Source organism: Zymoseptoria tritici, chromosome 1 (assembly GCF_000219625.1).
Source record: "Zymoseptoria tritici IPO323 chromosome 1, whole genome shotgun sequence".
NCBI lineage: Eukaryota > Fungi > Ascomycota > Dothideomycetes > Mycosphaerellales > Mycosphaerellaceae > Zymoseptoria > Zymoseptoria tritici.
In genome coordinates, this window is record NC_018218.1 from 735702 (window position 1) to 747722 (window position 12021).

Consider the following 12021-nt stretch of genomic DNA (forward strand, 5'->3'; position numbering starts at 1 on the left):
GTCTGTGCGCCTGAGACTAGGAGGTGAGGTGCACAGTGGAGCCTTCTGAGCCTTGTTTTCCCCAGACTTGGCAGCGACGGTCGAGGACTTTAGCCGTAAACTTTTCCTGATCGTCGACATCAACCATCCCATTACTCCCGACATATTGCCATGGCTCAAGGTCCAGCAAAGAAAGCAAAGGCGGCGGCGCCTAAAGCGTAAGAAAGCTTCCTAGTATACACTGCAAAGCGCCCGCTGATCTCGGTCTAGCACGCAGCGCAAGCAGACTGGCAACCGAGTGATCAAGCCGAAGAAAGCAGCTCTGATCAAGCAGAACACGATGAAGAAGGTGCGCAGCTTTGGTTCAGATGGAGCAAGCACACACTAATTATGGAGTAGAAGCACTCGAGCGGCCTCTCCACATTGACCGAAAAGACACTCGCGACGAAAGCTGGACATCTAGAGCTTCTGAGAGGAGGCAAGAAGGACAGGCAGGCAGCAGAGGCAGCAAAGGCTGCGAAGGCGAAGAAGTGAGCGAGAGATGCTGAAGAGATGAAGCAAAAGAAGTCGGAGAACACCATACCAGCTCCACCACTCCACTCGATCATGGACAATGGTTGATGCGCAAGGATGTTGTCGTGGAAGAGCAGGTCACTGTGAAGCTGAGACTGGCCAACATGCGAGTCCGACCTGCGGGCCAGGCTCAAGCTGCCAGCAAGCCTGGAACTTGAGGAGGAGTTGAATGCGGAGAGCCGGTATCGAGCGCAAGAAAGCAAGAAAGCACGCAGGATTGTGCCTAGCCCGGAGACTGGGCAAGTAGTGGCGCTCGTGTGGTGAACGAGGAGCGCTCAACGAGACATTCACCGAATATCTCTCGGCCGAACTGCTGCAATGGGCAGCGTCTGACGCGTGCTTCGCGCATCACCTGTTCATGTCAAGCGATCATCAATTGCAGAAGAATTCCTGGACTTAAGAGACTATGGAACAAGCCAGCTTGCAGTTTTTGCATACTCGCACTTGGTCGTAGCGGACCAGCAGGCTGTCCGACCTCCAATGTCTACATCATGCATCATACATTTCCGAACGAAACCTCCGATCAAGCCCCATTCTCCATTCCTTCTACCACATTCCTCATCTTGAGAAGACTTCTTTCCTTAGTCAGACGTGGATCTTGGGCTCGGTCAACCTCTCCTCACTCTGCGTACGTGGGAAAGCGTGGTCATCATAAGTCATTGCATGCGGACTCAGCGAGGCTCCCGTCTTGGCTGAGAACTCGGTGTATGCCGCGGATTTCTTTCGACCATTGGCCGACACGTCGGACGAAGTGTCCACGACATCCTGCACTTGCACTATTTCGTGATGCACGGTGATCTTCCTGTCCTCGAGCCTGATCGCTTCTGCGTGGCGCCGAGCGTTTTGCAGGTCACTGACATGGCCGTATTGATCCGACTGCACCCGCCTGTGGTGCTTCGAGTTCTTGTCGACCAGTGCTTTGGTTGCGCTGAGCCACCGAACGATGAGTGGCTTCAGCGCTGGAAGGGAAGCGGCCGTGATTCCCACACACAGCTCAATCATATTCCACACACTGAAAGCGTTGTGCCAGAAGGGATCCTTCTTGCTGAAGAAAGTATACTGCGTAATCGCCTTCACGATTCCAGCGGCGCAGGCAGTGTATCCAAGACCGAGAATGCCAGCCAATGTGATCTTCGTCCTCGTGTTGACCTGCAGTCCCAGGATGATCGGGACCGGCAAAGTTGCGAACATGGCATCCGTGACGCAGTTAACGATGCTGTTAAATAGGCCGAGATCGATGAAGGCTTTTGTGTTGAAACACCTCGTGCCCGGCTGTTTCTTGAGTTTGTAGTCCCACGCTGCAGAGATCGGTTTGCATTGGAAAACGAGTGTCAGGGCGCAGACGAGCATGAAGCAGATCAAGAAGACTGCATCGATGTCAGTGGTTCGCCATCACAGCACTTTCGATCCATCAGCATACCGATTGAACCCCAGAGGAACGCCTTCCAGCTCCTCTTCGGCGGCACCAGTCGCATCAGGAAGAGCGCGATCGAGACCTTGACGAGGACGACACCAGCCATGACCCAAATTGAGTGGTAAAACTGCCACTTGGCGAAGATGTAAAAGTCATGCTGGGACATGCACATGATATGACGACCGCCCAGAGTGAAGCTCTCAGCAGCGAAGCAAATCATGGTTCCAACCGCGAGCAATAGTGAGAGGAGGATGACATAGTCGTCGGCGCCGACCTTTCTGACCATGGTGATGCGGACGAACATTCGTAGTACGACGGCGAAGACTGCCATGCCGAGCACAGCACCTGTGACGCCGAGGATTTGCCCATTGTTGTTCTCCGCGCAATAGGCCGGATCCAGTGGAGGAAGGGGAGCGAGCGAAGAATCTTGTCGTGGAAAGAGTGTGGTGTCCATGGTATCAGGACTTCACGGATGCCTCGTCCGCCGTGTGGTCTCAGAGTGAGGTCCTGTATGAGGGTGCATATTTGAGGAAGGACATCGAGGATGTCTCAAATCTCACTGGAAGTCCTTCGCTGATGCCGACCTTTCAAAATGCCAGATCCCCGCCGGGTGAGATCTGTGCCGTGATTGAGGTGCCGTCACAGCACCCAGGTGACCCCAGGATAGTGGAAGTCAAACATGTTTGAACTAGGGTCAGAGCGTTTTCCAGTTGGCCGAAACGCCGCGACGAACGCAAGCATCAACCCCACTGCATAGCTTTGGAAACGCAAATATCAAGAATCTAGCACTGGCGAGGTCATTCTCGTGGACTGCTGCGATCTGGATCTCATCGCAGCAGAGTTGCGCCTCGTCGAGGTGTCGCACTCCCCACGCAAGCATGCCTGTCCAGCCCCTCCAGGATTTTCCAAAAGTCTGCAGTAGCATCATGTTAATTGAGTAGTGCAATGCAGGGGTGAACTTCAAGATTGAGAAAAACCATGTGTTTCTTAAGGTTATCGACCTAAAGACTATATAGACGCCGTAATTCCAAATACCTAAAAGGGGTTGGGGTCTTATCGCTAATATCCTATAATATTATATAGGACACTAACTACGTAATTAGGCTGTTAGAGTTAATATCCCTAGTCTTACCCTATTTTATGAATTAACGCTAATAGATCGATATACCCCCGAGATCTGTTTATGTTATACTAAACGATCTTAATCCTCGCTTTCCTTGCTGTTAGAGTCGTCGTCCGGACCTTCGATTTCGGGGCCGGGTAGTAGAATGTTAATAAGCGCTAGGGCGGCGGCTTAACGACGGCGTTGAAGTTTGAGAGATTCTGGCTCGAACTCGCTGGATCCGCTGGCTATAGCGTTAAAGACGGCGGCTCCTTAGCCTCTTCTACGTTAGTTCCCCGCTATCGCGGTTATAGCGTCCTCCTCGGCGTAGGCGTCTCTTATTATCTAGTCGGGAGTAGTAACGTTGCTCGATCGAGGTCCTTTAGGTAAAGGTAAGGAAGCGACCTTCCTAGCGTTACGGTTTATCTTTCTAGTCTTCGATTGCTTAGACTTAGTATTAACGCCTATTACGTTTTCGTCTTCGTCCTTATCTTAGCGTTTGCGTTTCGCGGGCTTCTCGACCTTAATAGTAACGGCCTTAGTAGGTTGCTTCTTTGCTAGTGCCTTCCTCTTAGTCGGCTTAGGCACAGGTATAAGCTCCTTCTCCTCTTCGTCGGAAGAGTCGTTAATAGGCTAATTACGTCGTAGGCGAGCTAGTAGTCCGGAGTAGTACGGAGTAAGGTAGTTTTCTAGATCGTTATCTCCTTTAGACTCTTCGTCGAGGGCGTCTAGGGCAGCCTAAGCGACCTGTCTCCTCTTTTTACGTTCCTTAGAGGCCTTAGACTTGCGATCATGTTCTTTTACCATCTGGCGCATGGTGCTAATGTTAACACCTCTGCTAATGCAAAATGAGGTAATTGAAGAAAAGAAGAGAAAGTGGAAGTGCAAACGGAAAAGATATAAGCTCTAAGAATAAGTATAGACTAGTGCTAAGGAATGCGTTACGGGTTTAGAAGTACGCGTAGTTCGGTATGTAATAGCTATTTAGGCCTTTAATAGCTGCTAATTTTAGTTTAGCGCAAAAAGTAAAGTAAATTTAGCTTTAAAAGGGTAATCCGGTCGATAGATCCCTAGATGTATACGTCCTAGACTACTTGTTAAGGTAGTAAACGTAATAATTTAAGTCCGTATGTAATGTGCATATAAGGCTATATAATAGCCCCTAATCGTTATGCAGACTTCTTTCTAATAGTAAAGTTAGGCTAGGTATTTGCCTAGCCCTTACCCCCGAGATCCGGTAGTAAAGTTTTACTGTTAGCGTAGTCCTTACCCCCTAGATCTAGTAGTATTATTATTCGGAGCTAGTCTAGAAAGGCGCGATGCCGTTATACTAATAGCAGTTTTGTTATCCCGTCTGCGGGCATTAAGGTAGTTTCGACCTATTCGACCTTAAGGTCTCCGGCTTAGTACCTCTTACGTAGCTAGCACTACTATATATCTACATGCCTTATCTTAGTGTCTAGCTTTTGGCCTTATATAGTAACAACTCGAATAGTTTGCTTGTTGTTATATAATAACCTGCCCTTGCTGTTAAGGCTTAGGTCTATGCTTTTAAATACTCGTTCCTACTAGATTATCTCCGTTCTAGTATAGCTAAGTATATATAGCTCTAACTCCGTAGATAATTTAGTAACTATAGTCTGCTTCGTAGACTTCTAGTCGACAATTCCTCTAAACAAAAAGAAAACTATACCCTCTAAGCTTCTTCGCGTCTCTAGATTGTTTGCGAACGAAGCATCTAAGGCTCCGAAGAACTCTAGTAGTTGTAATAGGTATATTAGCCTGCCGTCGTCTTTGCTATACTAAACGCTTAATTAAGAGCTCTATAGTAGATATCTAATATAGTAGTCTACTGCTTTTAGATAGTACTCGGCTAGATTTACTAGATAACATGCTAGTAATAATACTGCAAAGGTAATATCCGGTCTTATGTAGGATGCTGCGAAGTTAAGTAATCCAACTTTGGACTGCATCTCCTTAATTATGTAGGGTTTTGCCTTCTTGTTAGCCGGTTCTTAATTAAAGTTTACTAGTAGAGGTGTATCTGCCCTCTTTTCCGTTAATAAGATATTATATCTTCTAGCTACCTTCTTAATATAGGTATCTTAGTTAAGCTATATGTCCCTAGTCTCTCTGTTCCGGATAATCTTAATTCTATAGAAGTAGTCGATAGGTCCTATAACCCTTATCTCGTATTTAGCTATAAGCCTCTTTTATATATCTTCGGCGTAAACTCTGTAAACACAATAAAATGCTAATATAATATTATCTACAAAGAAGAAGATTATAACCTTTCTATTAGTATATAGGTAGTTAACGACTTGTCGAAGTCCAAGTTCTTCTATACCTTCGCTTAGATCTCCCTACTATAATGCTAGGGACTCCTTAAACCCGTATAGGGCGCGAATATACTTTAATAGCTTGTTCGGGTCTCGAAAACCGTCTAGGGGTTGTAGGTAGATTAGCGTTAGTAACTCGGAGTTTAGAAAGGCGTTTACTGCGTCTATCTATATTATCTCGAGGTCGAAGTGTACTATAATTGCTATTAATAACCTAAACAGCCTCGCTGCGAGGGTAGTAGCGTATGTATTAAGTTCGGTTAATTGCAAATTACCTCTTGCACAGATTCGAGCCTTAAACTTCTCTAAGTGCCCTTTTAAGTCTTGCTTGTATTTAAATACCTACGTTAATAGGACGGTAGGGTTGTTTTCCGCTTAACTTTTAGGGATCTAATAGAACGTTCTAGTATCTAAGGCCTTTTAGAATTTAGCTCTTACTACTTTCTTAAACTCCTCTAAGTACTTATGCATAATAAGATCTTTCTAGCGTTTTAGTTCTAGCGGTAAATCTCCGATAAGGACTAGTGCGTCTTTTACGGATGCTCCTTCCTCTATAACCGCCTTTATCGTAGTAATAGCGTAGACTTTAGCTATCGTCGTATAAGTCGCGAACATTCCCGTAGTATCGAATAAGGTTATTTCGCCGAAGTTAAAGTCTATAACCTCGCAGTTAAAGCTTAGAGGTAGCTAGTAGTCGATTATTCTCTGCTGTTAAGTTAATAACGTTAGTTTATCGAGCTTATCGTCCGGATCTATCTGTTCCGGTCCCTGCTTCTAAGCTTAATAGAAAGGGAAGAGTTAATTGTCTATATATTCGATGCCTTAGATACTAACAAACGTTTCTACGATGTCCTCTCGCATCTCTTTAGGTCTGTCGTAGGGGATTGTATATTCGATATTACTGTCGTTTTAAATTAGAGCACCTCTTCGGAAGGATTCCGGAATTTCGACCTTATTACCTTGTCTAGCGATGTAGCTTATGTATATAGCCTCTTGTAGGTTATAAAATTAATGTGCTTCTGCAGCGTAGTCTAGTTCGATATTAATCGCAAGATTAAGTGGTACTACTATGTTTAGATTAAAGTCGTAGAGTCCTTCGTACTTTATCTTCTCGTTAAATACTATATCTCTTGTCCTAATTACCCTATCTAGGCTTAGAATCCAGATTCGAAAGATGTTATATCCCTCGAAGCCGACTAGGTATCCGATTCTTGCTCGCTCTATTATCTTCTCCCTTTTAGGGACGTCTTTTAGATTAGTTTTGTGTGCATACGCTCTCGACCCGAACTTATAGATGTAGGCGATATCTAGCTTCTAATTTGTCGCTATTTCCTATAGAGATTTATAACCTAATACTTACGTTAGGGCCCTATTTATAATATAGGCTGCTATTATGTAGGCTTTATTCTAGAGATCCTTTAGGAGCCTCGATTCGATAATTAGTGTCCTTGCTATCTCGACGATAACGCCGCCGGCTCGTTCTGCTAGGTCCTATGCTTGCGTATATAGTACTAAGGGCTTCTACATTACTAATCCCTTGCGGAGTGCGGATTAAAACGTTAATCCGTACTTGGGGTCTGCGTCCGATCTAAGGGCGAATATTTTACGACCTATACTCTTTATAAAGGTCTAAAGTTCCTCGAAGTATCGTACTAGGCTCGCTTAATTAGCGTTCGGCATCGTCTAAACGAAGTGTAGGTGTGTTGTTAAATCTACGGCGTAAAATATGTATTTATCTCTGTTCTTTGCTATATTAAATTCTATAATATCGGCCGCAACGTCGGAAAAAGGTGCTAGTATCCTAATCTTAACCGGTTTTCTTCGAGAAACGACTCTTTTCGACTTACTCTAGGTATATAAGTAGTATTCGTGCATTTTAGGGGCCGCATCTCTATCTTTTAGATACTCTATGCCTTTAGCGGCTCGATAGAGTTCTAATATACGATTACCCCCGATATAGCCTATAACTCGGTGCTATTAGGCCTAAGAGAGGACTCTAGGTCGTCTCGTAGCCCTACTGTCCGTCGCGAATGCGACGAGCTGTCTATCGGCTAGTTAATCCCTTTTTAACGCTATCTCGACGCTTAGGGGTTAACTATTCTCGTTAAGTAGCTAGTTAATAATTTTAATCCTTACTTTCGGCGTAGTCGCTAGGTTTAGGTATAGTAAGCCGCTATATCGCTTAATCTTAGTAATAACTACTCCGGACTTATCTATCTAGTTGTCGGTCCTCTTGTCTAAGAACAGGCCGAAGTCTCTATACAGCCTAGTCGACACGATATTAACGTAAAATCCGGGTATATATAGGACGTCCCTTAGTAATAGCGTAATCGGCTTGCCTAAGGGTAATAGGAACTACACTTTTGCCGTGCCTCTTACAGTAGCCTTTATCTGCTAGTTCCCGGTGTAAATCGATACGTTATATAGTATATTAACGACCTCGAATCCCGCTATAGTTAGGTTGTTTATAATGTAAACGTTCGAGCTACTATCTAGAAGCTATCGATTCTTCTTATTATAAGCTTCGGTCGATATTACTCTAAACTAAGTTACCGCTCTAATAGCGTAACTGCTATACTACGTCTTTAGTTCGTTAGAGACGATTGTCCTATTTAAACTAGGTATTCCGGACCTAGTCTATTCCTTTAGTACCTTAGTAATCTTGTAGTAATCCTTTAGTCCTATAGTAATAGGGTCTCTAAACTTTATCTACTAGAGGCACTTAGCCTTGTCCTTCTTAAGGACGTTCCGGTAGTTGTTAAGGAATTTCTTATCCTCTTTTGTTATATCGGCTTTATTAGGTCGAAGACGATAATTAATAATAGGACAATCTCCTAGTTTTAGATACGCTTTGTCGGCGTCTTTACCTATATACGGTCGATAGGTCCTATCCTTGTTGTTAGGCCTATTCCCTCTGTTTTAATTACCTAAATTAGTCGTTGCGTTAAATGTTACCTAACCTATTCCGGTAATTTGAGCCTCTTTAGACCTAAACGTAGCGTTTGTACGGAACTACTTAGCTAAGTTGCTAGGGTCTCTGTTAATAAACGTAGTTACGTCGTAAACGCATTAACTAAGATTATTCTTACTCGCTAATAGCCTTCCTGTAGTAACATTAATCTTGTCTTCTACTATCCGCACGAAGTCGTCTTTTAGGATGCTAGCGGCCGGATAGTGTCCTCTAACTATCTTCTTTTTAAGCTTAATCTACTTCTATAGGTGTATAAAGATGTTAGACGACTTAGGTCTAGATAATAGGTCGTTATGTTGTTTAGAAAGCATTCTGCGCCTCGTTACGTCGTCCGGCGCGAATGTCTTAGTTACGAAGTCTATCTAGCTTGCTAGTGTCCTAGATTAATTGTTAAGGTCGTCTAGGTACGTTAACGGAATAGTCCGGCTAAAGTATTTTTTAAAATCTTCTTTCTTCTTCCTAAACGTCTCGTAGATAACGGATTCTCTAGTATAGTTCTTTATTTTAGAGTCGAAAATAGCTTTATTTTGTTGCTACTTTATAAAGTTCTCGCTTTCTAGAAGTTAAGTGTCTGTAAGGTCTAATTCCGTCTTGTTCGGCATATTTAGGACCTTTAGTTCTAGAGTTCGGTCTACGGCTATACCGTCTATAACTATTAGGGTTGTCTCTCGCATATATTGCTATATATAGTTGTTAATTGCCGCCGACTTAGTGTTTAGGTATTATTCGTCGTACTTAGTTTAATCGGTGTAGACGATTTCTCGACGCTTTAGTCCTATTGCGGTTAGAAAACCTAACGAGTCTAGCTTAAGACCTTCTATTATTACTTGTTAATGCGAATTTGTCTTTAATCTTGTTGTTTAAGTCGAAACCGGGCTTATAACTGTTAATTAAGTAGTATAATGTAGGGGTAAACTTCAAGATTAAGAAAAACTATATGTTTCTTAAGGTTATCGACCTAAAGACTATATAGACGCTGTAATTCCAAATACCCAAAAGGGGTTAGGGTCTTATCGCCAATATCCTATAATATCATATAGGACACTAACTACGTAATCAGGCTGTTGGAGTTAATATCCCTGGTCTTACCCTGTTTTATGAATCAACGCTAACAGATCGACACATCAGCACTCCAGCAGTAAAGTTGAGGCTTCATCCTAGCAAATACAGGCCATGTGTATACAGGAGTTAGGGCCCGCCCTGTGGAAGAGTTCCGCCCCAACATCTCTCGAAATCTGTCGAAACCTGGGTGAAAAGAGCATCGATTGGGGCACTACTCCTGTATGCACTATACAGTCTGTAGCGTCACTCGGCGATGAAAGGCAATGCTCTGTCATGTTGTGGAAATCGGTTCCTGGGCTCCCGGAGGCTGGTGCGCCCTGCCCAAGGTTCGAACAGTCGATGGGAATCGCCGATAGCCTTCGAACCCCAGAGGTCCGGACAAGGCCAGGCGAGAGTGCCAACGACCAAATAGGATTGGTTGCCCACTTCTGGAGGCTGCATCTCCGCACCCCCGGCAGATCAGACCGCTGATGCCAAACGAGGTGAACCCGACTCTTCCTTGGGGCAATCATGCTCGCAGAGGCTGAACCTGATCAACGCCAGGAAGGTGACCTATAGATTGGGAGCAAGGCTGCATCCGTTGCGATCAAGTCGACGAGGAAGAAGCCATTGCCAGGTGCGTGATCGCGGCATGACTGCAGCCCTGAATGTTCGGGCAGCTTCTCATCGGCCAGGTCAGCAAATCTGCTCTCTCCAGTCGCACCTTGAGACGATGTGTTCTGCTTAAGCCTCTTCGACAAGGCCACCTTGATCCAAACCGCGATGCTGTATTCTCGATATCTACACTCCCAGCTCAGTCCTTCCGAACGGCTCTACAACTTCGCTCCCTTGGGCATAAACTTCATCGCCTGCCTCACGCCCAGATCCGCCAGAATCTCTTCCGTACCTCCAAGCACAGCATCAAACTTATTTGTCCGGTTGAACATCTCAATGACCCTGCCCATCCCCGTCTGGGTCAAGGCGCGTCCTCCAAACACGCCAACCGCGTCGTCCGCGACCTCATGCGCAGACCTCGTGCAGAAGACCTTGAGCAAACCGATCGGACCGCTGAGGTTCTTGGACTGCTCGTCGTACGACATGTTGCACATTTGGTAGGTGATGTTCTCGATCCAGGCTTGGTTCGCTTCGACATGGGATATCATCTTGGCGAGCTTTTGACGGATGACGGGCTGCGAGATGAGTGGTTGGCCAAAGACCATGCGTTGGTGGGACCACTTGAGGCATTCTTCGACGACAGTGCGGGACCAGCGAGCGACCATTGCGCACATCATGTAGCGTTCCTGAGATCATGTCAGTTGGCGAGGGAGGAGAGAAAGATGCGTGGATGACTTACATGGTTGAAGTTGGACATGATCACGACGAAACCCTTGTGCTCTGGTCCGAGGATGTTGCGCTTCGGCACCTTTACGTTGTCGAACTCGATGTACGAGGTCGCGGCGGCGGGAGAGTAAGATGTCTTGATGGGCTTGGTCTCGACGCCTTCGCCGCGAGGGATGAGCAGGACAGTAAAGCCCTTGTCGGTCTTGCACCCGGTGACGAAGTAGTCGCACCACATGCCTGATCGATTTTGTCAGCCTAAGCGAGACACCAGGAGAATAATGAGCAAGAACTCACCGTTGGTAATCCACTTCTTTGTGCCGTTCACAATGTAGTGCTGTCCATCCTCGCTCTCCTCACAGGTTGTCCTCAGACCCGCAACATCACTTCCGGCGAAAGCTTCCGTCACAGCGAGACAGATCTTCTTCTGTCCGCTCAATACTTCCTTCGAAACTCTCTCCCTCAACTCGTCATCTTTCAACCATTGGTGAACAGCAGTCAGAGAGATTGTCATACCCGCCATATTACCATCCTGAAACCCACGCTGCGACACACGAGCAATCTCTTGGCTGACGATCATATCGTGGAAGTAATCGTACTCGTCACCCTTGACCGCACCGTCAAAGATATTGCGGCCGTGAAGATGCTTGCCTGGTCCAAGACGGCAAGCGAGCAAATTCGTCTCCGCCATCTTGTTGATCAACTCCTGGCTGATGTATTCGCCGGACATCTCCTTCTCTTTCGCCTCGGGCATGATCTCCTTCTCGCAGAACGCGCGACACGCCTTTTGCAGTCGTCGATGGGACTCATTGTAGTACGGGCTCTTGAATTGCGAGTTCAGCCATAGCGGCTCGCCGTATGGGACTTGGGAGAGATCGCCGGGTTGAGGAGAGATGACTTCGGGCTTCTCGCCTTCGAGTACGCCGATTGCGAGGGACTTGTATTGCTGCAGGACCTCTTGTCGGTGGAGGTTGTAGAAGGCTTCGGTGGCATCTTGACCGGCGACTTGGCGGAGGACGACTGAACCGCCGGGGTGGGCGTCCACAAAGTCGGAAAGGTCGTATACGACGTGATCCACGATCACCCACAAGTCCTCTTCGGAGGTGTGCTGAGGAGTGGAGTCAGGTAAACATGGTGGAGGTCTAGAGGCGTGATGAGACGAACCTTCTGCACTTCTTGTCTGGTCAACGGGGCACTCATGGTGGGCGGTATTTAGTGATTTTATCGGAGCAAGGAGGATGTCGAACAGGAAACTGAACGATTT

At 46.1% G+C, this 12021-nt stretch overlaps 3 protein-coding genes across 3 annotated transcripts; 1 reads left to right on the forward strand and 2 right to left on the reverse strand.

The window, feature by feature from the left end:
- Positions 1-253: 253 nt before the first annotated feature.
- Positions 254-513, forward strand: MYCGRDRAFT_33636 (uncharacterized protein; the record flags this gene model as incomplete). Its single annotated transcript, XM_003855871.1, has 2 exons — positions 254-328; positions 379-513. Coding segments are annotated over 2 exons (210 nt in total), but the record flags the coding sequence as incomplete, so codon positions are not given.
- Positions 514-1434: 921 nt separating this feature from the next.
- Positions 1435-2342, reverse strand: MYCGRDRAFT_52003 (uncharacterized protein; the record flags this gene model as incomplete). Its single annotated transcript, XM_003857679.1, has 2 exons — positions 1435-1919; positions 1973-2342. Coding segments are annotated over 2 exons (810 nt in total), but the record flags the coding sequence as incomplete, so codon positions are not given.
- A 7844-nt stretch (positions 2343-10186) lies between these two features.
- MYCGRDRAFT_65057 (uncharacterized protein) lies at positions 10187-11980 on the reverse strand (the record flags this gene model as incomplete). The annotated part of the gene is made up of 4 exons (XM_003857678.1): positions 10187-10720; positions 10774-10997; positions 11055-11865; positions 11922-11980. The coding sequence occupies 4 exons, from the start codon at positions 11955-11957 to the stop codon at positions 10253-10255; spliced, it is 1539 nt and encodes a 512-aa protein (XP_003857726.1).
- Positions 11981-12021: the final 41 nt, after the last annotated feature.